At 40.7% G+C, this 27,431-nt stretch overlaps 2 protein-coding genes across 5 annotated transcripts; one reads left to right on the top strand and one right to left on the bottom strand.

Annotated features, from left to right (window-relative positions):
* Window positions 1–437: 437 nt before the first annotated feature.
* Window positions 438–11,384, bottom strand: TYW3 (tRNA-yW synthesizing protein 3 homolog). The gene is made up of 6 exons (XM_005302420.4): window positions 11,066–11,384; window positions 9,109–9,189; window positions 3,465–3,563; window positions 2,530–2,601; window positions 2,148–2,281; window positions 438–1,027 (listed from the first exon to the last, which is right to left on the bottom strand). The coding sequence occupies exons 1-6, from the start codon at window positions 11,237–11,239 to the stop codon at window positions 820–822; spliced, it is 768 nt and encodes a 255-aa protein (XP_005302477.1). The 5' UTR covers window positions 11,240–11,384; the 3' UTR covers window positions 438–819.
* Window positions 10,665–27,431, top strand: CRYZ (crystallin zeta). 4 transcript variants are annotated; one of them, XM_024107872.3, is made up of 10 exons: window positions 11,421–11,530; window positions 13,978–14,216; window positions 16,689–16,805; window positions 17,138–17,290; window positions 19,046–19,209; window positions 20,321–20,372; window positions 22,628–22,777; window positions 25,334–25,435; window positions 25,548–25,643; window positions 25,953–27,431. In XM_024107872.3, exons 3-10 carry the CDS (start codon window positions 16,695–16,697, stop codon window positions 26,112–26,114), a joined length of 990 nt encoding a protein of 329 aa, XP_023963640.1. In that variant the 5' UTR covers window positions 11,421–11,530; window positions 13,978–14,216; window positions 16,689–16,694; the 3' UTR covers window positions 26,115–27,431. The 4 variants fall into 4 exon arrangements, with proteins under 4 accessions (XP_065410138.1, XP_005302478.1, XP_023963640.1 ...); XM_065554066.1 differs by lacking the exons at window positions 11,421–11,530; window positions 13,978–14,216 and adding an exon at window positions 10,665–10,843; XM_005302421.5 differs by lacking the exon at window positions 13,978–14,216 and having other exon boundaries at window positions 11,416–11,530.

Below are 27,431 nucleotides of genomic sequence, written 5' to 3'. Positions count from 1 at the left end.
TTTTCCCCCCATGGTCAAACGTATGAGCATGTGAATTGTAATAGCCCAAGAATCTCTATTTTTTTATTTAAACATTAAGTATATATTAATAGCCTAAATATAACTCAGAAAGTTCATTATTGTCTATTACAGCACCCCCCAGGTTGCTTTAACTTGTGTCAAGGCAAAGGCAGGAACTGCAAGATTCCCTAATAGCATCCTGCTTTGCTGCATCCAGCACTAAATCTGCTCCAATGAATTAAATTAATCTCTGGTGCTACTGGATTGATTTCAATAATATACAAAAGCTTTTGCTCCAAGAAGAAGGCTTCGGGAGAGTACTTGTATCAATAGGAAGTGAAGACGGAAATACAAAAAACGAACACTTTAGTAGAGGTAGTGTTTTCATATGCACAGACTTAGTCTTGTGTTTGATTATTTTAAATAAGGAAAATACATACAGTAAATCAATCTTTTATTATAGAGATGTATCAAACACGGTTTGAGGTATACCTATGTACACATTAAAGCTGTTAGCTGTTCTGTTCACTGTTAATAAATATTTCATAATTTTTAAGAAGTCCATGTACTTCTGTTCTCCATGCCTCAGTGGTGTTTTTATGCAAATCAAAGGGCATTTCATAATTCTGTTACACTGAATTGCTTGGTTAAGTGGACACTGTCTTCAGCATAAACTTTCATGACAGTATAACTTCCTAGAGCACAGCAGTATAAAAGCTCTTATAAAGAGCAGTACAAAAGAAGTATCATTAAAGCTAGCAATCTGTGTTAACATAACTACGCCAATATTAGAAAATAGGCATCCTGTATCAATAGATTTCAGAAAAAAATATTGAGATTGGCTTCTGGGTCATCTTCGGTTTCTGACTCTTCTTTATTCTCTGAAGAGGTGCACACGCCAGGCTCTTTATCTGGTTTTCTTTTTCTTCTGTGAGTGTACACAGAATGAGTCTTCTGTATCATCTCACGAGGTGAGTTACGCATGCTGAGTTCAGTTTTCAAAGCTAACTGTAGGCAGTTGTAAAATCTGGAAAGGAACAAGAACGTATTTATTATGTTTGCTTACGTTCTGCAAACAGAACATTAACACTTTGGCAACACAAAATGTCGTGTATAATGTTTCATATAATTCTAACTAAAATCCAAAGGCAGACCTGATCAGTATTGTGAGGGGGACTCAGGGATACCAGCACATACGTTCCGTGCATGCTCTGTCAGTTCTCTAATTTCTGACCTTCTAGGAATCTAATTGACAGTTATGCCCTATGTATAATGAAAGTCCCATTCATATTGATGAAAATTACACAACAGATGATCTCAAACACTTTTATGGTTTGCATCACATCTTAATAGCATCTAATGGTCAATCCTATTCATAATCAGATGCACCATCATCACTCCCATTTGCAATTACTTTAACATCCCTGTGGCAACTACAGCAATTAATTCAGAAAAATATTTTAAAAATATCTAAATATGTTTAACTGTCCTTGGTGCAATTAAGTGTTTTGTCCTGTATCCTTTTGCTCTGTATTTCTTCTGCCCACCCTCTTTTGTTTTTCACAACTGGAAATGAGTAGAAAAGCCAGTACTGTGTAACTAGTCACCAGCAAGTGTTCCACAGACCACAGTTTGGGAACCTTAGACTAAAATTTATACAGCAACGTTAATGGGTGCATTCTAATCTGAATACTTAGGAAATTATGTGTAAATTCCTGTAGATTAAAATGAGATATTCCTGGCTTCATCAAAAGGTGAATCTCCTGTCCTTAAACACTGTAAAAATCTAATCAAACACAAACTCCACATGAAGATGCAGCTGTGGAAGTTAATACTCTGAGACTAGAACTCAATGTGCTATTCATGCCATATATCTGGAGCAACAATGGGAAGTCCTGCATGGACTTTTTAAAAAGCTCTGTAACAAATCTTCTCTCCACTACCTGAGACTGTTGCTTATATATGATTAAACGATCCTCTAGGGTCATCTATAATTTAAAAATACCAAAATCCTCTGAGATCAGATTTTCAATCTGTTTTACTATTATTTTTTGTGGCTAATCTTCCTGGTCTACCGGTTAGCAGACAAATGTTACACGTCTCTGGATTTAGATGTAGTGACACAGGATGCACATAATCTAACAAACCTGTCAATTCTCTTCATGTTTTCTTCCATCTTCCGATTAGCTATCTGTACCAGAAAGTCAACATATTCTTCAGTGACCATCAATTTCCCCATGTGACTTAATGGAACTTCTAAGCAATGAGTACTCCGGACAGCCTAGAGGCACACATAGATGTATTCATTTGAATTACATTAGGAGATAATAGCTCTAAAAAGTAGGTGCATTCATTACAGGAAAACCACCTGAAAAGATCTGGTTGTATTTCTTTGTGAGGAGAGTGATATGCCATGTCAGGAAAGTGTCATTTTTAAATTATTATTCAAATCTCCCACATACTTAAAAATGTGCTCATGTTAATAAATAATTGCTAACTTCTATAGCGAAGTAGAAAAATAGTGCATACCATCATAATTTTACCTCTTCTGCCAACTGTAATACCAGAGTTCCTGAATCCAGAATCTATAGCCACCGAGTGCTGTGAAACAAAAACATTTTAAACAGCAGTTCATACCTGTTTTGTCAGACTGAAAGCTTACTGTGGATTATATTGCAAGTTAAGGTCCCAATTTTGCAAAAGCTTACAGGGCATAGTCCCAACTGACTGCATTAAGAGCCACAATCACTAGTAAGTGTTTACAGGATCAGATGCTAATACTGTAACAAAATACTTTTCAATTAAATTTCAGTGACAAAGACAGATGGTAGTTTCAGTCTTGACCCATTCCATCAAGACAAAGGGGGAAGTTCATTCCTCTTTTGGCACTACATTGTTCCAGTTTAAATAGCAGCTAGTCGAAGCCAATTGTGGGATAGATATGTTCTTAGATGTAGATTCTGCAGAACTCAGCAAAGTTTGTAGAAAGAATCTAAGTAAAGATTTTCTTCCCTATATTAACCAAGGACAGGGTGAAGGTGAGGAACAAAATGATCCTGGGCAGGCCTACCAATCCCCATTTGAAAGGCAGAAGGCCCAGCATTATCCACTTAGCTGAGGTCTGGGAGCAAATGGTTCCAGTCAGTAGTGAACTAATTTCTAAAGAACACTGCCATGGGCCAGGGAAAGCAACACAGGTAATTCAGGCTCTCTCTAGCCAGTCTGCCTCAGCTAGAAGACTGAAGTGCATTTAAGTGGTTTTATTTTCTAGAAAGCACAGCAAAATCTGCAGAAAGAATCTTAATCCTTATTTTCTCCATCAACATACTTTTACTACCCCAGTTATTAAACATACACTGCTCCTAAGACTATTTCTAAGTGTTAAAATATTGAGGTGCTAACGTTTTTACTTATGCAGCAACAAATGTAAACAAAACAATACAACATTGTTGATCTAATTTTACCAGAAGCTGTGCATCCTGCAACTCTTGACACTGCACATGAAGAATGAATGGTTCAAATTTGAATACAGTGTCACCAGTGGCTTTCTGCAACGCTGTCATCTGGAAAATGCAATGAATATTAATATATTAATACTACAAGGATGAACTGTTACTATTAACATTTCATAATAAAATAGCTAGTTTGTGAAATGTTTAAAAACACCAGGAATGATTTGGCTCCAACAATCATGTTTGTTATTATTTAACTGCTTTTAACTTCCCATTGCTCATAATGCTGAGGATCTCTGCTGATTTTTAAGTATTAAACTGATTCTCTTGCCATGAATTTCTACTGGACCTCGACTTTTAAAAGAAAATTATTTGCTTCCCTGTTTGATTATTTTGGACATAAGAAAAACCAATGATGTCAGCACAGCATAGAGAGTATTGTTTTACTACAGTCAGCAGAGGAACCTTGAGAGCACAAAATATTACTACTACTCAGTTATAGTTTGTTTTTGATTTCTTACATTATTGGAAATGATCACGGACATGTTGATCCTCTTAAAAAGGTACAATAGGTTAAACTTGTGGCCTGAACTACTTGACCTTATTTTAATCTAGGTTTCAAAAATGACTCATTATACTACTTCTATGATAATGTTAAAATAAGATAAAATAAAAGGACTTATAAACTGAAATTAAACTCATAAGGCACACCAAGGGGAAAAAATAGCTAACAAACAGTTACATAGCTTTAATACTCTAAAGGATGAATTTCACCCTAAGGTCCCAGTTTTGACTTAGGGCTCTAACTGGAAAATCTTCCTGCAACATTTTTCATATAGATCACTTGCACTTAGACAAATATGAACACAGAGCAATTAAAGAGAATGCTGCATAATATACAGTTATAATTTATTATTGTATGCTATGTTTATGTAAAATAAATTTAAGGATTGAGATTATTGGTTTTAGTTTATAAAGGCTGCATTGAAACAGTTACATTATTCATTGCAGTTTACACCACAGTCTACTACTATATAATGTTCTAACTCTTTTGTTCTTATCTAGTGTTCTTATATCTAATTGACTTGCCTTCCCCACATCCCGTGAGCATCTTTAAAGAAAATACTAGTAGCTACCAATTTGCTATACTTATATTTAGGAAAAAAAAATGGAATTGCTGCACCATGCTTAATTCTTTTTTGGCTAGCATCCTTCCCCAATGCTTCCTTTAAATTGAAAATATTTCTTTAATCCTTTTTTAAAATTGAGAACTGTGAAAAATTCAACTATTTTCTGAAAACATCCACTCAATGTGCAGCGGCGGTCAAAAAAGCGAACAGAATGCTGGGAATAATTAAGAAAGGAATAGATAATAGGACAGAAAATATCATGATGCACTATATAAATCCATGGTACGCCCACATCTTGAATACTGTGTGCAGATGTGGTCACCCCATTTCAAAAAAGATATATTGGAATTGGAAAGGGTTCAGAAAAGGGCATCAAAAATGATTAGGGGTATGGAACGGCTTCCGTATGAGAGATTAATAAGACTGGGACTTTGCAGCTTGGAAAAGAGACGGCTAAGGGGAGATATGACTGAGGGCTATAAAATCATGACTGGTGTAGAAAAAGTAGATAAGGAAGTGTTGTTTACTACTTCTCATAACACAAGAACTAGGGGGTCACCAAATGAAATCAATAGGCAGCAGGTTTAAAACAAATAAAAGGAAATATTTCTTCACACAGCACACAGTCAACCTGTGGAACTACTTGCCAGAGGATGTTGTGAAGGCCAAGACCATAACAGGGTTCAAAAGAGAACTAGATAAATTCATGGAAGATAGGTCCATCAATGGCTATTTGCCAGGATGGGCAGGAATGGTGTCCCTAGCCTCTGTTTGCCAGAAGCTGGTAATGAGCGACAGGGGATGGATCACTTGATGATTACCTGTTCTGTTCATTCCCTCTGGGGCACCTGGCACTGGCCACTGTCGGAAGACAGGATACTGGGCTAGATGGACCTTTGGTCTGACCCAGCAGGGCCATTCTTATGTTCTTATTAGTTTAAGATACCAGTAATCTGGGAGAGGGATAGCTCAGTGGTTTGAGCATGGGCTTGCTAAACACAGGGTTGTGAGTTCAATCCTTGAGGGGGCCATTTAGGGATCTGGGGCAAAAAAAATTAGTCCTGCTAGTGAAGGCAGGGGACTGGACTTGATGACCTTTCAAGGTCTCTTCCAGTTCTATGAGATAGGTATATCTCCATATATTATTATTATTTTAATAGTGGTGTAAAATAAAACTGCTGAGGAGCCTATCTTCCCCTGTAGACTATTGTACAAGATTTAGATGTTCTTGTGTAGCATTTTCTTTCTGTAACTATCCTTGTTATTAAGGTATCAATCTTACAAATGTAGGTGCTTAAAGTTAGGCCCCTAAATAAATGGCCTCCTTTTTAGATGTGCTAAGTACCCACTGCTACTAGTGGAGCCAATGGGAACAGGAGACACTCAACAATTCTTAAAAACCAGATGCCATAGGCCCTGATCCTGCATTATGCAGCATACAGGTTACCTGCTGTGCCTGCATGAGCCCCACTGGCTTCTACAGGGCTTCAAATGGGCACAGCAGTCTGCCCATGCTCTGGGCTTACGTATGGATTTTTCGGTGTCTGAAAAATTGTAAGTATTATAACAGAATTTAATATTGACTGTGATCAGACTAAGTGATGTTGGTGGGTGTACTTTTTTAAAGGGATTCTGTTTCACTGACAAGGCTAAGTAATTTAGCAGACACTCTAGGGACAGGTTTTTCAGTGACAGTAAACGGGCAAGAAAGTCATACTAACTGAAATGGTCTGTGTATGTTAGTATGCCCCAAGGCCGCAGTGACTTACATTGCCTGTTGCACTGAAATGCTTACTAAATGAAATAATTGTGACCAAAGGATTTTACCTTATTGCTTCTAGACCACCAATTTCCTGTAAAAGGCTCAGAATTTAATAAGAAAATACTGAAAGTAATTTCCTATTAAGCCTACAAAGTCTGAGGCCCAGCCCTGTCCCCAGTGGAGTCAATGGCAAAACCCCCAGTGGGAGCTGGATCAGACCCTTAGTCAGTAAACAGCGAAAGCATAACTGCTGTAACTAATTAATAAAAAATGACTATCACTGATAAGTTATGCGAGTGACAAAGAAAGAAGTTCCCTTATTTCAAATACACTAATGTTTAATAAAGAATTATATAGAAAAGTTTTGCCATATGTTGATTTAATGACCATGGACAGCGTGCTCACTGTCTCATGGAACACTACGCAGTCCCTGCTACAAGAAACTTGCATTCTAAGGCTCTGAACCTACAGATGCTTGTGGGTGGATCCTTTTGTGTGCACAGATATCCATGGACTCTAACGGGAATCTGTGAGGGTGCAAGAATCTTCCTATGAAGATTTTACAGTAGTCAAACAGCAGCCCTATAATATAACTACTAATATTCCTCTGTATATTCTTCAAATAGGGTTGACAAATCAATGCAGGTTGACTTTCACAGTCCATTAGGAAAAACTGTACACCACTTTGACATTGTTATAATATGTTGCGCAATTTTAAAGTATTACTTTTTAATGGTTTTCTTCTTGTTGAATAAGACCCAGAAATCTTTTGTGAAGGGATGTTTTATAAACCAAAAAAACCCTACACCTTTCCTCAAAGGATCTTAAAGATAGCTATAAAAATTAATTACTCCTCAAATTTCCTATTCACATTTTAAAGTGGTAGATACGCATCGAGGCACAATGGGGTTAAGTAGCTTGCCTGCTGAAAACTCAACACAAAATTCAGGAGTTTCGACTTCCAGTCCAATTTTCCACACTTTATGTTTGTATTCTATGAAAATATAACAATTTTAAAAGTAGTCCGGTAAAGATTTCTCACACCTTTAATGGATGCATAAACATTTTTACCGTATCTACCAACTAGAAGTCAATACAAAAATTGAGACGGTTCCCATTAGCAAGAGCCAATGGCTCAGACCCCACTCCTAGTAGATGGCAAATCAGAGGTTGCTGAGATTTATATGAAGGTGATATCAAGTAAACTAAGAAAAAATAAGACAGAGGGGCTTTTTAAAGTTTAAATGTATGTATATTATTGTTATGCAGTCTTTACAGTTTTTTTTTAAAACAGAATAACTAGTTTCATTTTATGGGGTACAATGTAAAGAGGAGCATTTAGAGAGCAAAAGGCAGTTTGGAAGCACAAAGTAGTTTGTAAATATTCAAACTGTTCAACAGTTTCTTAAACTGATTTGATTTTAGGTTTCAAAGCATTTTTTAGGATATAATTTTAATTTAAAAAATTGCATAAGAAAGCCATTGTCTTTTTGCATTTGTTCAGATTTGTAGTTGTAAACTGTGGCTGTTTCAATCTTAAAATGAAAGTTGTTAAAATTAAATCATAATGGAGTTTCTGCTGCATACAAAATAACAAATATGCTTTTTTGGAAAGCATGTCTGCCTTTTAATGAAGAGGACAGAGGTCCATTTGTGTTTGCTTCCTTATCTGCTCCCCCGGATAATTAATCATGCATGACAGAATATCCACAGCTCAGAATATTTAACTCTTGCAAGGATTAGCAAGGGTAACAAGATTATTATATGGATAACATGAATATCTAGTTATCATAAATAATGATAAATTGTAAGGGACATTAAACTTCATGCTTCAGACAATCTCTGACTATTAGAAAGTAGGATAAAACCTAATGCAGGAGGCAGATTATCCTGCATCTGCATACCTTCCTCTGTCGCATCTGATGCTGGCCACTATCTGAGATAGGATACTGACTAGACATACCTTAGTTATGATTCAGTCTGGCAATTCCTCTGTTCCTATTAGAGGGAAGTTTTGTTTCATTGCTACCATTAATTCAATTTAAACTGCTAGTGACAAAGTCATTACCATCTGAAGACTGTCTGGTCTATGGAAAGTGAGTTTATGGTGTCAGACAGGTTCCTACTGGAGGTGTCTACATCAGTCACTCTACAGCTGACATCTATGTTGCTTGCCTCAGTGGAGACAGCCAGAATTAAATGGTCATGGATGCAAAAATACATTCTTACCACAGAAGTGATCCTTCAATACAGAATTGAGGCACACTTGCCAGAAACTTGACTGTACTTATGCTATGGATAAGGAAAGGGCTTCACAAGCACTAAATTAATATTTTTAGGAGGAAAAAAGCTGATGCAGAATCAGCACAAAATGCTGGTCTTGTGCAAACCATGCAAAACGTCTAACTAAAAACCACTGAAAGTGGTGGATTTTATAACCTGCTGACATTGTACTCTAGTTCATTATTTTAAGAAGGAGACAAAATTTTGACACTAGTCCTGTTTATATTGACCAAGGGAGCCATATTACCGACCTAAACCATGCTCTTGCTAGAAAGGTGCTAACGGTGTTGCCAGCTAACGTAGGCAGAATTTTATCCTAATAACAAAACTGTGCTCTTAAATGAACCTAATCATTCTACTAATATGAAGAAAAAATATAAATTCTTTTCTAGTTTCTATTTGAAATTGTGTTTTTTGGATGGTTGGGATGAGGAGAGGGTAAGTACTTATGCATAAACGTTGTACATTATTCACATCTTACCACATCCTCTTTTGCACAGAGTTGATGCGTTACCATGAGCCAAGAACAGTTTTTCTTCTGTACCTCATAGCCATTGAAACCCTAATGAAAAAAAATTATTAAAATAGCACTACAGTTATAAAAACAAATGTCCTTTGCATTCTTGGCTTGGGACACAAGGATGTACAGAAATATTCTCTGATCAATAACCATAACTATATCAACAATCTTAATGTTATTTATGTATATAACTTTCATGTGATTTTTTTTTTAAACTATCAAATCTAGGTAGATATTTACACCACCTAGATAACAGTAGCTAAGCAGGTAGTTTAATTTAATCCTGAATATTAATGAAAAAGTGTTCTGATTTCACCCACATTCAGCTGTAGCAATGTGATCTAGTATTTGCAGAAAAAAACCACAAAGATGCTAATTCAAGATCTTTGAAAGAACTTTTGTGGTGTCGCACTGATTAATATGAAAAATTCAGTTAATGTATCTAAACATGAACCTCATGATGGGAAGCAACAAAATACAATCATATATGCTTTCCCCATACCACCTTACACTGGGAATGTTCTCTATTAAAATTTATTTACCGTACATTTTGGAGTTTGAGTTATGCACATAACTAATCTAAGGACCTGTTTACAGTGGGGATATTTGTACTGATGTACCTACACCACTGCAAATCTGCAGATGTGCTGCACTGGTGTATTATGGGATCTTAAAATTCTACATCTCTAACATTTAAATAAGGAACTAACTAGCATGTTCTTCTGTGTAATCTAATCTGCACTTTGTATATAAAACTTGTGGTTTTGATAAATTTGTGGAGAGTGCATGATGAAAATTAAGTCCATGAAAAATCATGTAGTATAATTTGTTAAAGGAGATTGGTTTTAATTATCATTACTACAAATCAGTGTGTCAAGACTTAACAATCAGTTGCTTGGGAATGGCTAAAGAATATTAGGATCTGGATAGAACTGCCAATTTAAAACTTTGTCCTCTGGGAGAAACACTCTGACTATACTATATTTTTGGTGTTGCTCAGATCCCAAAATGATAGTTGGTTGCCAGATTAAAACCCTAGACAGATCATGTGATTCAAATGTCAGATGCTGGTGCTGTGTCAATTCTACTTTTATTTTGGTATACTTTAGTGTTCTGTGCTCTTAGTTTACATCACATAGACAACAACAATGAAAATGAGATCATCATATGAAACTGAGCAAGGACTGATGCCAAGTCTTCCTACAGCATAAGGTGGAGGGAGAAATGAACCACATGCTTTCAGAAAACTTCTCTTCTACTCTAGTGCTGCTATAAACAGCATGGTGAATTTGCTATAAACACCAAAAACTTTAACTGTAATATTCCAAAAACTATTCATAAGCTGGATAAGAGACAAAGGTGGGGTGGGACAGGATATAACATCTCCATGTACCTGCAGAACAGAAAAGCCTACAGCATGCACGTAACTAGGGATAACCTGGGCCAGGACGGCTACAAGGCTCGTGCCACTTGTGGGTTGTAAGGGCCATGCCTTCTGCACGGGGGCAGTTGAGCTTGGGGTGTGTGCGTGTGTTATTATGGGGTGTGTTTCTAGCCCTGTGACCTCACGGAAGCCCCAGCTCGAGAACAGTGGGCGCCAGAAGGGAATCCCAGCGCTGCACAGCTGACGGAGAGTCCCCAGGAGGCGCAGCGCGGAGCCTGCTGGGCAGCGCTGACAGCGCGGGCGCTTCAAAGGGTGTGTGTGTGGGGGGGTGTCTCCGGAGCGGAGCCGCGCTCGGCGCTGTCTCCCCACCATGACACCCCCCTTTCCTCACACCACTGCCAGCGCTGCCGGGCAGCCACTCGCCCACGCGGGCTTGAGGCGGCCCCGGGGGAGGGGGCCCCGGGGGCGTGGTGGGGTCTGTGGTGCGGCCCCTGGCCCGAGGGAGGGGGCCGGGGGGCGGGCAGCCGGACTCACTCGGGCGGGGGCCTGCGCGAGCAGAAGGCGGCCGGCGCAGGAGCTGGTGGTGCAGAATCGCTCCTGCCCGTTGAGGAGTTGCACTAGCTCCGCGATGGCCTCGTCCACGCTGCCCTTCCTGCTCTCGTCCGCCCGGGCCAGGCGCTGCTCCTTCCAGCGCCGGAAGGCGGCCATGGGCTCGCGAGGACGGAGAGCCGGGCCGGGACCGGCAAGCGGGCGACCCCCAGGCTGCACAGCCGCCCTATTCGCTGATGGTGGCCGGGTTAGGCCAAACCTGCCGGGGCCCGGCTGCGAAGCGCGCCGGGCACTTCCGGGCTGGGGGAGGGGCTCTGTGGGCCGTATCGGCGAGTAGAAGCCGGAAGAGGCGGGGCTGGATGGGGGAGGGTCTAACGGCCTGGGGATGGGCGGGGCGCTGGTGCTGAGCGGGCGGAGCTGTTGCTACCTGAGGAGGTCGGGCGGTGGGAGGTGAGGCGGTCTCGCGGCCGGGGGGTTACGCCGTTAGCCGCGGGGGCAGGGGGTGGTCGCAGGGCGGCTAGAGGGCCCGGAACTGAGGGGGGCCTGAGGGCAGGGTCGGTTCCGAGCGGGAGGGCGCGGAGACCCGCCGTCTCTGGGGAGCCTCAGGGCGACCCCTGCTCCTGCGCCCCCGGGGCCTCGCTCCCTGTGTCCCGTGTCCGGGCCGAGGCCGCTTGGCTGGAAACGGGCTAACCCGCTCCTCGGTAGCGGGCAGATTCCGGGCAGCGCCTCATGGCGCTGCCACCAGCCCGGGGCACGGGCCAGCGGGCTGGGCCCTGGGGCCACGGCTCAGGCACGGGGGGCTCCCCTCGCTCTCCCCTCCCTGGGCGCGTCCTGTCCGCACACCCCTGGCTGTCGGGGGCGGCGGCCCGACGCGGAGCTCAGAGCCGGGATCCCCGGGACGGCCATTCCCGTGTTCGGGCTGGTGTTCGAAACGGCGACAGCCTCCTGAGCCCTGCCTGGGGCAATGGCAGGAAACCTTGCGGGGAACCAGCTGTGTAACGTGGGCCGGGGGGTTGAGCAGACCAAGTCATCGGATCTAGCGCTTTGGGCTTTAGTATCGGCTCCAAGGGCAAATCCCTTAGATAGAATTTGAGTGCTTAAAATTAGACGCTGGAATGTGGGTTTAGACACCAAAATGAAATTATGAAAAGGCTTTGAAACTAACCCACCACTCCAATATGAGATAGGAATTGATACCATTTTACAGCTGGAGAAACTGAGGCACAAAGGTGTTAGGGTCAGAACCTTCTAATGTGAGCACTTACTTTGCTGCCTGAAGGAGTGGCATTTAAATTCACTGGTTTCAGAATAGCAGCCGTGTTAGTCTGTATCCGCAAAAAGAAGAACAGGAGGACTTGTGGCACCTTAGAGACTAACAAATTTATTAGAGCATAAGCTTTCGTGGACTACAGCCCACTTCTTCGGATATGCATCCGAAGAAGTGGGCTGTAGTCCACGAAAGCTTATGCTCTAATAAATTTGTTAGTCTCTAAGGTGCCACAAGTCCTCCTATTTAAATTCACTGTAACTCCTTACTTTTCTAATCTTTAAAATGACTATCATTTAAAATCTATTTTGCTGGACCTGCCTCAGGGAGGCCAACTGTACAATTTGAGAACCAGTTTTCTAGAAAGACTTAATATCTTAATACGAGGATCCAATCCTTCTGAAAACCCTATAGGCGGTTTTAGGGACAACAGCTTATATGTTATCAGGTGTTACTGGAGACAGTCTTGATTCTCTTAATTGGGAGACAGTACTTTAGCAGAGTTAGAAAACATACAAATATTTTATGGAATATGAAATGCCCATGATTTTGGAATTGGGATGTTTGGAACTGAAACAATAAGCCAGTTTGGAACGATGCTTAATAATATACAGGGGCACCATTTAGTTGTTTGAGTGTGGTGTTTCTGAAGCCAAACCTAGTTTCCAATGTAGGACTAAAAATTAGACAGGAGTAATTCTGAACCTTGCACCTGGAAATGAACTTTGGTTTGAAAGTATAACAAATACACTTTCAGCAGGGTATAAATAAATCTGTGTACAGTCTTGGAGTCCTATATTTCCATCTCCCTTATGTGGAGACCCCTGTTATTCAATTGGAACTTTTAGGCTTTAGGCTGCAAGTGAAATTGCAGTTATGGTTAAGAGTATATGTGTAAAATTTCTACACAGAAAATATAAAATGTGTAGTATTCTCCCAGTGTGCGGAAGAGACATTTAATGAGCACACAGGTAATATTTTAAGAACTCTGTGATGTCTGCTAGGGAACTCACTGCAGATTTAATTTATCTGGGAAAAGTGTAAATAGGCACTATAGAAAATCCTTAAATTTGGGTTTGTCTACATATGAAAATTATTCCAGATTAAGGTAGGCTGTGAATTTAAAGCCCAATAACTATTCCTGAATAACATTATGTTTTGGTGTGGCTTAATCCAGTTCCAAAGAGGATTAAGCTAATTTGGAAAAAGGCATTCTTATTCTGGAATAACTACTGCATGTATAGCTAAACCCTGAGACGATCGAGCGCTAATGAGAATTAGAAGTTCTCAGAGGGGTAGCCGTGTTAGTCTGGATCTGTAAAAAGCAACAAAGAGTCCTGTGGCACCTTGAAGACTAACAGATGTATTGGAGCATAAGCTTTTGTGGGTGAATGCCCACTTCGTCAGACGCATGTCACCCACGAAAGCTTATGCTCCAATACATCTGTTAGTCTTTAAGGTGCTATAGGACTCTTTGTTGCTTTTTAGACGGTCTCAGACTCCCAAACTGATAAATGCATTTTGCAGTGCCCATGGAAGCAAAACAGGGTCTCCAATGTCCTGGACTATGCTTTCAAATAAAAAAATGAAATAACTTGCAAATGTATTTTATTCATGTTCATACTTTTAGGTTTAGAGGATTAAAAGGCATAAAGAGGAGCTTGTGATTCAAGAAAATATAGTAGAACCTCAGAGTTATGAACACCAGAGTTACGAGCTGACAGGTCAATCATGTACATACCTCATGTGGAACTGGAAGTACCCAGTCAGGCAGCAGAGACAAAACAAACAAATACTTGTACAGTATAGTACTACGTTAAACATAATATTCTAAAAAAAGGGAAAATTAAAAAAAAAAAGTTTGACAAGGTAAGGAAACTGTTTGTGTGCTTATTTCATTTAAATTAAGATACAGTAGTTAAAAGCAGCATTTTTCTCATGCACTGTAAAGTTTCAATGCTGTATTAAGTCAATGTTCAGTTGTAAAGTTATTTTGAAAGAACAACCATAATGTTTTGTTCAGAGTTATGAACAACCTTCGTTCCCGAGGTGTTTGTAACTGACGTTCTAGTGCAGAGATTGGCAATGTTTGGCACTCTGCCTGCCAGGGTAAGCCCCCTGGCCGGCTGGGCCGGTTTGTTTACCTGCCGCGTCTGCAGGTTTGGCCGATCACAGCTCCCACTGGCCGTGGTTCACTGCTCTAGGCCAATGGGGGCTGCGGGAAGCAGTGGCCAGCACTTCCCTGGGCCCACAAGGCTTCCTGCAGCCCCCATTGGCCTGGAGAGGTGAACTGCGGCCAGTGGGAGCTGCGATCGGCCGAACCTGCGGCCCCGCAGGTAAACAAACTGGCCCAGCCTGCCAGGGGGCTTACCCTGGTGGGCTGTGGGCTAAAGGTTTCCGATCCCTGTTCTAGTGTATCTGTCTTGAACTACTACACTTAGCTGTTTTATCACCAGAGTTTGTGTGTGTGACCCCCTGCCCTAACCACCCCCCACTCTCGGGATCCCATCCCCTATCCAACTCCCCCCTGCTCCGTGTCCCCTGACTGCCCCAAGCCCTAGCCATACCCTGCCCTTTGACAGCCCCCTTGGGACTCCAACGCCTATCCAACTGATCCCTGTCCCCTGACTGCCCCCCAGAACCTCCTGTCCCTTCTTCAACTCTGCTCCCCACCCCCTTATCATTGCTGCTCAGAGCACCAGGACTGGCAGCCGTAAATAGTACACTGTAAGTAGCACATTCCTACGGGGAGCAATTTAATACACTACACCTCACTTAACGTTGTAGTTATGTTCCTGAAAAATGCAACTTTAAGTGAAACGATGTTAAACTAATCCAATTTTCCCATAAGATTTAATGTAAATGCGGGGGGGTTACGTTCCAAAGAAATTTTTTTGGGCAGACAAAAGGCATTATATAGTGTACAGTACTGTACCGTGGTGGGGAGGTGCCCCTGGCTTACCCCACATAGGCACAGCCCACTGCAGACAATGAGGCAGGCAAGGATGCTAGGAAGCACCTTGCGCAGCAGCAGCAGCTTCCCACCAGAAGAACAGGTGCTGACTTTGCTGGGGGATGCCTCTTCCCACCCCCGCTCCACTCCAGGCCCGGCTCTTCCCACCCCCACGCCATCTCCTCCCCAGAACACGCCGCGTCCCCGCTCCTCCCCCTTCCTCCTGCTTCTCTCCAGCCTGCTTTGAAGGGGAAAGTGCCGCTTCTTTCTGGATGCAGGCTGCGCTGCTGCCGCTGCCCCTCCTGAGTCCTCTAGCTCGTGCTTGCAGGGCCACATTCCAAAAGGGGCTTTAGAGCTGCAGGCCGGGGCCCCCTTAGCCCAGGGCCCTGTAGCCTCTAAAGCCCCTGCGTTCTGGGTGGCCCTGCCTGCTGGGGAGTGGGGGCGTGGCAGCTTCCCCACTTGCTCCCTCCTTCCCAGAAATCTTGGTGGGGGGGAAGGTTTTTGTTTGTGCTCTTTGTTTTGTTGGAGTTCGCTCTTGGGACTAAGAGGGATCAGACATCAATTCATGCTCTCCAAATCTTTCTGAACAAGTCTCTCATATTTCAAACTTGTAAGTAAACAGCCAGGCAAGGCGTGTTAGTTTTATCTTTGTTTTCTCAACTTGTAAATGTACCTTTTACTAGGGTGTTTACCTCTGGTTGCTGTAATTTTGAACCTAAGGCTAGAGAGGGGTCCTCTGGGCTCTTTAAGTTTGATTACCCTGTAAAGTTATTTTCCATCCTGATTTTACAGAGATGATTTTTACCTTTTTCTTTAATTAAAAGCCTTCTTTTTAAGAACCTGATTGATTTTCCCTGTTTTTTAGATCCAAGGAGGTTGGATCTTGATCCACCAGGAGTTGGTGGGAGAGAGGAGGGGGGATGGTTAATTTCTCCTTGTTTTAAGATCCAAGGGGTTTGGATCTGTATTCACCAGGGAATTGGTGAAGAGTCTCTCAAGGCTACCCAGGGAAGGGAATTAGTACATTGGGAGTGGTGGCAGCGGACCAGATCTAAGCTGGTAGTTAAGCTTAGAAGTTTTCATGCAGGTCCCCACATCTGTACCCTAAAGTTCAGAGTGGGGAAGGAGTCTTGACAACTCATGTTTTTAATGTAGTTATTTACATGTGTGATTCACTTTAAAGCCCACACATTCCCACGGGAGATGGTGGTAACGCTCTTCGTTTGCAAGGTTTGTAAGATGAAAGACCATCTTTTCTATGAAAAGAAATCAGTAGTGAGCCCCTGATTTAAACTGTTGTCTAAATGTAGGGAGTTTGATCCCTTCCCTCTGAAGTGAAAACTGGATTGTGAAGTTAATGCAATATTTTCTCATCTTCTGATATTCAGATCACTATGGCAACTGGAAGAAATGTGATGAGAGCTGTCAGAGTTTCTGAATTTGGTGGACCTGAAGTGCTTAAGCTCCTATCAGATGTCTTATTGCCGAATCCAAAAGAAAATCAGGTGGAAATGATAGATGTAAACTAAGATAATTGCACTGAATGGTAATGACTTGAGTATGAATTGAGTGAGTGTCCAAAGCAAAACCATCTTAATTCTGAATATGAGTAGGTTGAGCAGCATATACATAAATAAAACCACAGGCATCAGATTTAACTAATTAGTTTTGTTATTCTAATGCAGTCTACATATTGAATACAAAAGACTTTCCAAAATTTTCACATCCATTCTAAGGGCTCTTTAATAGTCAAGTCAATTGCTTTAATAATACTAAGCTGTTGATGCAAAATTATGGTGATTGTAATGATATGTAACAAATAACATTTTCTCTTCAGGTCTTAATCAAAGTCCATGCATGTGGTGTAAACCCAGTGGAGACATATATTCGTTCTGGTACTCATGCTAGAAAACCAGCTTTACCTTACACTCCTGGCACAGATGTTGCTGGAGTAATTGAAGCTGTTGGGGAGCATGTAACTGTATTCAAGGTATTATATTCTGTTCCTTTTTTAATTGATTGCTTATGCTTTCCCTACATTATTGTTGCAGTACTTACTGCTATCTCTATAATTTATGGCCTGTCAGAATTTCCTCTGGGTTTTGGAGACCTCTAATTGGCCATGAAATGCATGCATCCGGGTCAAATTAGTGGCCCTATTCCTACAAGCGGCTCTGCAGGGCTGTCTCTTACACCCATACAGAGCCCCATAAAGATCTGTGGAGTTCAGCATCGGTGCAGGAGCCTGACTGCATGGTGCTGCTTGCAGGATTGGGGTTTTGTTTACGCAGTCTTGATCCAGAAACATTTTTGAAGCATTGTAGGTGTGTTATAAATGTCAAGATTGCTGTAATTATTGTCATCATCGTCCTGGACTGACAGGAAGGACCCTGAGATTATTTTGCTGATATTTTTAATATTCAGACTTAAAATGAAGGGGAAAAAAATGAAAGGTGTATCTACTGATAACAATGTTTAAATACTCAGCTGCTGTCTCATGGTTATATTTCACCTGCTGCCCTTTGGTTAAACCATATCTTGGCTGTTAAAAGATAAATGTGTGTGGGGGTTTTTAATTGGCCTTCTCTTTTATTTCCTTACAGGTGAGTAAGATTCTTGACCAAAGACTAACAGCAGAATATGTATTGTTTAAAAACTGTATTGGGGTAGAGAGTTGGGATTCTCCTATTCTGAAGTCATATATGACAGTTATTGAGGAGACAAGAGCCTTGCTGGCCTGGAGATGGAAAATAAGGCAGAGGTGTTAACTTTAAAAATAAACAAAACACTTTTTGTTTCAGCAGATTGACAGCTCCATTTTCTTTGCTTTTAGTTTTTCATGTAAATTTTGGCATTTTCTGCTTAAACTGAAGGGAAAGAAGATGAGAGCAATAGTTGCAGACAAACAGCTTGAAAGGGCTGAATAGAGGAGCCAATCAGAATAGAGAGATTTGCATATTAATGGTATGTAAGAAATAGCCACATAGCAATTATGCAGATCTTGGCACTCTGGCTAATAATAGGTGTCAGCAAATCAAAGCGCAGGGATTTACATGCTATGCAGGTACTAAGATAATCATACAGTGATTTTGAAAGTCAGACACCCACAAGTGGTCAGAATGTACGGAACTGAGGAAAAATTGTACAAAACATGAAATTACCATGTTCTAAGAACTGGGATGTGCTATATGCAGCTCACAACCAGTGCCAAAGTAGTTGATACTCGGTAACTGGCAGGGCTGGAAATAAGTGTTAAAACACCCTGTGTGTTGGGATGTGTATTATTCCCTGTTTCTCACACAGCCCACTTGGTGATTGGTGTGGAGGTTGTGATTTTATCCTGTTGAAGGACTCCCAACAATAACTATTACCAATAACTATTCCTGTTAAGAATGTATACTTCTCAGGCTTCAAAAACTGCTTAAGTGCTTTTCATAAGCTTGTAAAATGTTTCTAACATATTCCTTGTGGCGTCCAGCTGGATGAATTCAGGTTCATTAAGGATCACCTTAATCATGCAGTAGCTTTGTGTGTGACGATATAGAACCTAGGATGTAATCTGCACACACACCTTTTGAAATCTTGATATACAAAATTGTGTTGCAGAGATTTCACTTCCTTGACTTTTATAAAATCCTTTCGGGAAGATAATTATATATAAAACTTTTACAGAAGTGTTACATAACAAACTTTGACTAAAGTACTTGGAACTTGCGTCTAAACCTTTTTTATTTTTTCCTGCCAGAAAGGTGACAGGGTTTTTACTAATGGTACCATCTCTGGTGGCTATGCAGATTATACAGTTGCTGCAGCTGACACAGTCTTCCCTTTGTCAGATAAATTAGACTTCAAGCAAGGTGCTGCCATTGGAATCCCCTATTTCACTGCTTACCGTGCACTCTTCCAAAAGTAAGATGCCACGCTCTGTATCTTCTGCTTTTGAAGACTTAAAATACAAACTATAGAGTAGACACGCCTTCCATAATAGCCAGTTACATGGCTTACCTTTTCAGGGCACACTGCAAGGCCTATTTTACCTCTCTCTTTCATAAAGAGATGGGAGACTTCTTAGGTAGGGTAGTGATGGGAGGAGGACTTTGGTGGGGATTCTGTTGGAGGGTTAAATTAAATGTGTGCTTACATTATTGTCAGAGGGTTGTGATCTGGAGGTAATTGACCGTCTTTTTCTTTTTAAGAATGTATTTTTAAGAGTGCATCTGGGGCACCCAGAACTGGGATGGGCACTCTATATAATAAAAAAGTATATACACTGAAAGAAATGAGTTGTTTGTTTTCCTCCTTCTACCCCTCTTTACTTCACCACTATCTCTAAGAAGGACTAGATAGGACTTGTTTCAGACATAATTTCTGCTTCTTGATTGAACCGAGGGGTTGCAGTTGCGTAACCTATCTTTCCATCACCTCTGTCTTCAGAAGATGTTGGCAGAACTCCTACTAGCTCATCTATCTAAGTATTTAACCCTGCCAATCACCATGGTATTGATTCATAAATCTGTACTATAGTGATAGACAAGAGTGCCTTGTCAGCTAGGGGATAAGAGATCAGGACTGGGAATCCAGTCTAGATAAATGCGTAGAACAAAGCATTGGGCAATCTAGTTTATCCTTTGAAAAAGTATGTGTAGATTATTTTAAAACCTGGAAGACTAAAGTTGAAGAAAATGTTGTTTTGAATATTAGGCTGGTGTTAATACACACCTATACCAACCATGAAACTGGTACTCCCATTGTTGTAGCTTATATCTATATTTACATTCAGGAATGAGAGCTTTTAGAATTATTAAGAGATAAGAACCGATTCTCTTCTCTAATCCCAGAATGAATCAGGACTAACTCAGTGTAAAACTAAAGAGAGGAAAATTAGGCGCATTGAATGTGATCTAAAAAGATTTATATTTAATTCATATAACCTAACTACATCTTATGGCTAGACAATGCATAGGAGCTGCTCAAGTTATAATGTATTAAATAGTTCAATATCTGTCATTTTGTCTTCTAGAGGGCATGCCAAACCAGGGGAAACTGTGCTAGTCCATGGGGCAAGTGGAGGAGTAAGTATTTTGAAAAAACTTAAGTTAGCAAGTATTTTGTGTATCTATTTTTGTGATTGGTTCTAAGACAAATGGTTCTCGGTCATAAAGGCTCTTTACACTTAAAGTTAAATCCTATCATCCAAAATAGAGCAGCCTGAAACTGCACAAATTACCACATATGGCCCCAAGTGCTGATGTCATATGAACTCAATTAGATCATATGTAGGGCATCCCATGGTGTAATCACAAAGTGGAGAACGGTCAGAAGCTGGGTCAGGAGCCATACAGCTAGTCTGCCTCAGAGAAAAGTTAAAGGAAAAGTTGTGTTTTGAAAAATTAGGCAAACTGTCCTTAGTTGTGCAAGAAATGCTCACTGGCTGGATGGGGACTTTCTGTGCTGTTTCTCACCCATTAACTGTAACCTAGCTAGAAAATGGGAGATATTGGAGGAGATAAAGTCCATTCAGGTATGAGATTAAGTTTTCCCAACTAGCTTCTGTATTTACAAAAGGCTAACCTTTGGCTCTGCTGAATAAACAAGAAGGCTGAGGTAGAGTAAGAGGGAATAGTTAAACTTTAAGTGGCCTCTATTTCCCCTTTCCAGTGGCTGTAAAAACTGTTGCGAGCTGGCCAAGTTTTGTTGAGTTACTCGGTTGGCTGCAAAAGGCTGATTATGAAAGTCTCACATGAGAGAAAACTCGGATCTCTTGTAATATACTAGACTAGAAGGATGTTCAGCAATATGTTTTTTCTTTATTTTCATAAATTGAGTTTTGATTTTCTGTTTCCACTTCTTTTATATGCTTCTGGGAACACACACATGTTTTTGCTTTACAATGACATGGTCCACAAATAAGATTATCCTCTATAGATTTGCAGACTGTTACAAAAACATTTGCAAGTGCAGTGAGAAGAGAGTAGGCAAAGAGACACATACTATAGTGATAAGTGTGGATGTTTATGGTAGGTCTTTCATTGACATACGCTTCTACAATGATCCTTAAATCTTGCATTCTTTTCAGGTTGTTCATTGAACAACTTTTGGATGTTGAGATAATCTAGTCATGCCGTGTGTTAGTTTGAAATGTAAATGTCAAAGGTGACTTCGGTTTTTCAAATAGGTCAGTTGATAAGCCCCTGGCAAGAGTGATGGTCATGAGGATTTCTTATGGGGAAGGCAGTTTGTTTACTTTACATAACACTCCTGGGTGCAAGTTTCATTAGCAGAGCCATAAATGGCAGCAGATGGAATTCTGTTGGTAATAGAAATGGAATGCGGCAGTTTGCTACCAATAGCCGAGGAAGTCTCTGTCTCCAGGGCTGATCAGGATAGGTTGCAGAACCTGCCTTTGCAGGAGGAACCAGGTTGAGAGTAACCCCAAAAGAGGCAGAGTTTTGTGCATGCTTGTTCTTCGTTTCTCTTTTGCATTCTGCGCACCATGTAAGCAGTCAGTGTGAACCAGCTGAGACTGTGATGTGCTTCATGGACTTGAAGCCTGCCTGTCCTCCGGCACTAAGACTTTACATCTGCTTGGCACTAATAAAACACCTCTCACCACCAACTGAAATATAAAGCAGGGATGAGAGGATGTGGTGGTAGGGAATGCAGATGTTTATTTGGCAGCATCAGTGTCTGACCAGGCTTCCAGTGGTTTTACTTGCTGCCTAAAAATGGAGGCTCATGTGCTTACTTCCCCCTCCAAAATCTGCTACTCTCTTAGGCTTCCCTGCTTGGGAGTTTTCTCTGGGGTCCTCACAATATGTGGCAACTACGCTTTGCAGGGCTTCCTTTGGCTTTCTGAAACTAGAGTGTGGTTTCTCAGGATTCAGCAGAAGGGGCAGCGAGACTAGGGAGTCTCGTCTGTTTGTGGTAATGTTGGGAGTCTGGGGAATGAGATCCTAAATGGACCTATTCTGCAGTTAAGAGTCAAGGTTGTGATACATTATGTGTGGTATATGGTGATCATGTTAGTAGTGTCTGTCGGTGGGAAGAAAAGATCATATATACTGTTACATGGCTTAACTTTTCACTTCCTTGGTTTTGTGTCAGGTGTGTTGTGTGCGCAGCACCTTTACTAGTACACAATGTGGTGTGTGTGTGTGTGTGTGAGAATGTAAATCAAAATACTGTTTCAGTTATGCTAGTGATTTGTTATGCATAAAAACATATTTTAAGTTAATTTGACATGTAAAGTACTGAGTCACTGATAGGAGATATTTATATTAAGAGTGGGAAAATAAATGGTAAAGGGAAATGTAATTCATTTTTCCAGGTTGGAATAGCAGCATGCCAGATTGCCAGAGCTTATGGTTTAAAGGTTTTAGGCACAGCTGGAACTGAAGAAGGAATGAACATAGTTTTGAGAAATGGAGCCCACAAAATGTTTAATCACAGAGAAGCTGATTACGTTGATAAGATTAAGGTAATTTACTACCAGATTGAAAGTTTCATAGATCTTTCACCCTCTTTCTCCTTCCATTAAAATATTCAAAATCCATTTTGGTTTCTATTAATTATCTTCCTTTTAATTGACTAGAAAATGTACTATAGATGGCAATCCTGTGATGGCAGCCAGATGAACTAGATAGATATTTTCTATTTGTAACTTTTATGAAATGAAACATTCGGTAAACAGCTCTTTATATTTTTCTTTTGAACCAAGATTAGGGTTCCGTAGGAGTCTGCCATTTGAGCAAAATCTACACAACCTTTTAATTTCTGCTCAAAGGAGAATTGTTAATTTTAAAGATATGGATACCAAGAATATTAAATCATAACTAAGACTGCGATTCTTTCACGGAGGTCATGGATTCTGTGACTTTCTGCGACCTCCGTGACTTCCCACTGCTCGGGCGCCCAGTGTCCAGCCACACCAGCTGCTGCTGGAGCGACCTGGGGCCAGCTCTCTGGCGGTCCTGTGGACCGCCCGAGCAGCAGTCCTGAGGGAGGCCCCAGAGAGCGACCGAGCAGTGGTCCCGGGGGTCACCCCGAAGCCAGCCACACTGGCCTCTGCTCGGGCGGCCCCAGACAGCTGACTCTGGGGACCGCCGGAAAAACAGCCGGTGTGGTTGGCTCCAGGAACTGCCCAAGTAGTGGTCCTGGGGGTGCCCTGGGGACTGCCTGAGCAGCGGTCCCGGTGTGGCAGTCAACCCCCAGCACTGGAGCAGGCTGCCCCCTCTCTCTCCACCAGCAGGGGCCCCCAGACCAGTGGGGCACCAGAAGTAGAGTTTTAGTCAGGGGTATTTTTGGTAAAAGTCATGGACAGGTCATGGGCTGTGAATTTTTATTTATTGCCCGTGACCTGTCCATGACTTTTACCAAAAATACCCATGACTAAATCTTAGCTTTAATCATAACTAGGGCTGTCAATTAATTGCAGTTAGCTCATGCAATTAACTCAAAAACATTAATCGCGATTAACCGCACTGTTAAACAATAGAATACCAATTGAAATTTATTAAATATTTTTGGATGTTTTCTACATTTTCAAATATATTGATTTCAATGACAACACAGAATACAAAGTGTATAGTACTCACTTTATATTTATTTTTTATTACAAATATTTGCACTGAAATAGAATCAAAACAAATAGTATTTTTCAATTCACCTAAGTACTGTATTGCAATTTCTTTATGATGAAAGTTCAACTTACAAATGTAGAATTATGTACCAAAAAAACCTGCATTCAAAAATAAAACAATGTAAAACTTTAGAGCCTAAAGTCCACTCAATCCTCCTACTTGTTCAGCCAATCGCTCAGACAAACAAGTTTGGTTAAAATTTGAGATAATGTTGCCCGCTTCTTGTTTACAGTGTCACCTGAAAGTGAGAACAGGCGTCACATGGCACTTTTGTAGTTCTGTCAGATATGCTAAACATTCGTATGCCCCTTCATTCTTCCGCTACCATTCCAGAGGACATGCTTCCATGCTACTGATGCTCTGTGGTTAAAAAAAAAAAAAAAAAAAAAAAAAAAAGTTTTAATTACATTTGTGACTGAACTCCCTGAGGGAGAATTGTATGTCTTCTGTTGTTTTACGTGCATTCTGCCATATATTTCACATCCTAGCAGTCTCGGATGATGACCCAGCACATGTTTGTTTTAAGAACACTTTCATAGCAGATTTGACAAAGTGCAAAGAAGGTACCAATGTGAGATTTCTAAAAATAGCTACAACACTCAACCCAAAGGTTTAAGAATCTGAAGTGCCTTCTAAAATCTGAGGGGGATAAGATGTGGAGCATGCTTTCAGAAGACTTAAAAGAGCAGCACTCAGATACAGAAACTTCCCAAACCACCAAAAAAGAAAAATCAACCTTCTGCTGGTGACATCTGACTCAGATGATGAAAATGAACATGCGTTGGTCCGCTCTGCTTTGGATCATTATCGAGCAGAACCCATCATCAGCATGGACGCATGTCCTCTGAAATGGTGGTTAAAGCATGAAGGGACATATGAATCTTTAGCGCACCTGGCATGTAAATATCTTGCGGCGCTGGCTACAACAGTGCCATGTGAATGCCTGTTCTCACTTTCAGGTGACGTAAACCAGAAGTGGGCAGCATTATCGCCTGCAAATTATAACCAAACTTGTTTGTCTGAGCGATTGGCTGAAGTAGGACTGAGTGGACTTGCGGGTTCTAAAATTTTACATGGTTTAATTTTTGAAAGCAGCTTTTTTTTGGTACATAATTCTACATTTGTAAGTTCAACTTTCATGATAAAGAGATTGTACTATAGTATTTGTATTAGCTGTGTTTCCTATATGCTTTACTATCTCATGAAGGGAGGGGGCATTTAGAAACTCAGATCCCAGCAAGTCACAATATGATGAAGATAGACTTTCAGAATTGCATTAGATATGTCAGACTTAACATGTAGAGACCCCAGGTTACCTACAGCCTGTGAAATATACACAGACACCCAAATGTGAATTTTTCTCAGTTGGTTATCTCTTTTTATATTCTGTGTAGGAATTCAGTGATGTGCGGGGAGTTGATGTGATAATAGAAATGCTAGCTAATGTTAATCTCGCCACTGATTTACAACTACTGTCACCTGGAGGAAGGGTGATGGTAAGTATTTTCTCTGTCATTGCCTTCAAATTAAGTTTATAATTCGTTGAAAAATGTTTGGATTAAGTGTCTCTATTTTTTTTTCTTTTATTTTAAAACTTTTTTGTATCAGATCGTGGGGAGTAGAGGTCCAATTGAAATAAACCCCAGGGACACGATGATGAAAGAATCCAGCATAATAGGAGTTAGTCTATTTTGTGCAACTAAGGTAAGGCATTTTTAGTTTAAAGAATTTACTTAGAGGAGATATTCTAATAACTTATAAATTTTTAGTTTAAGCAAATTAAATGTTTAGCAAAATAGCATAGTTGGGTTTGATTTGAGGTGTAAGGGTACAATTTTATTAGATTATATAAATTTTATTTTTCTAAATGAACACGTAGAAGAATTATGATAAATCTCAGAAATGTAATAAAATGCATTTTAATTGTGAAATTTGGATTAAAACTTTGTATAAACATCTAATATACTTTAAAAGTGCACATGACTTACAGTAAATACTATCTTCACTATACAGAAGTTGATGCATGAATGTGAAACCGCGCTTCTTGCTGGTATAGAAGCTGGCTGGCTTAAGCCTGTAGTTGGCCCTGAATATCCATTGGAAAAAGTTGCTAAGGCTCATGAACACCTCATTAACAGCAGTGGTGCTTTGGGAAAGATGGTACTCCTTATATGATAAGTCATGTAATAAAGTTTCTTTCCATTTATATTGTGGCTGTTCTAATTACACCCTTGCTTATATGGGTCATTTAGTATGTTTTACAAAACATAGAGTTGATCACAGATATTCTATAGTAATAGCAAGTCTAATTTAGACAGGGAGGATGCCTTAAATGAAAATGCTTTATTATGTAATGGAAAGCAGAGAGTCAGATTTAAGCTTCTAAGTACTCTTTCCCCTCCTCCCCCAACCCAACCTCCCCCCTCCCCCCCCCCCCCCCCCCCATTTGGCTGACCTGGAAATTGCATCTTTTTCCTTTCTGCATTGGTCTTGTCACTGATATCTGTTCTGTCCTTTCCAGGTTGGAATATTGTACAATGCTGTACTTATTGTTTCCCTTGAATACTACAGGGAAGCTTTAGCTAGTGCAGAATGTGGCTTTCAGCCTGTCTTTTAAAGTGGAGCGACATATATGTGTAAGTAGGGCTCTGTGTGTTCTGTAGCCACAAAATATGTTGCTATTCACCATCTGCCACAGAAGTGTGCTTTAGAATCCAAACTTTGATTTTAAAATCATTAACTTTCTGGCCCTTATGGTTGCTAAGAGCCTCCCTGATGTAAATTGAATGTAAACAGGTACAGCGTTGTGTTCCTGAATCTGCCTCAAACAATATCCTGAGAGGTGTAATTGCCCAAATTATCCCAATGGGAGGATGACTCTGAAGCCCAGTGTCATCATTCATTATTTTACTACTGATCTCATTTTAGCAGAAATAGCCAGATAATGTGCTGATTCCTTGCTATTGAAAGGGAGGGCAATGAGGAGTTCAATCCCCTCCCTCTTTCTTTTGAATTTAAAGTCAGTTCCCTCATAATGCGAGGGAAAGAGGACCCGCCTCCCTCCTGGGTGCCAAAAATTCAAACTGTCTTTTGCTAATCATCAGTCCCCTTCATGGATACAAAAATATGCAGCATATTGAAAATGTGACCACTCTATAAAACAAATGAATGTTCTATGAAATGAGGACCTCTGTACTGATTGTATTACTCTTCATATCTAATACAATAGAAATCTCAATTTTTCAATTTGTTAATCTGCAGCAGAAATTTGTGTTTGCCATACCAGAATGCTATAGAAACCAGTGGATCTTGCAGCAGAATCCAGGTCTAGCTTGCCTGCATTTTATAGTCCTATTTGAAGGTCATTTCATGAATGAATTTAATTTCTCTACCTTGTGGCCCAGGACAAGTACTAATAATCAAATATGGCTATTTTGGTTTAACTGCTAGTCAGTGTTCTTGGTTGGCAATATCAATAAACAGTAAACAAAC

Source organism: Chrysemys picta, chromosome 8, assembly GCF_011386835.1.
Source record: "Chrysemys picta bellii isolate R12L10 chromosome 8, ASM1138683v2, whole genome shotgun sequence".
NCBI classification, from domain to species: domain Eukaryota; kingdom Metazoa; phylum Chordata; order Testudines; family Emydidae; genus Chrysemys; species Chrysemys picta.
The sequence above is the reverse complement of the archived record's forward strand: the minus strand, read 5'-3'. Positions and strand labels throughout refer to the sequence as shown.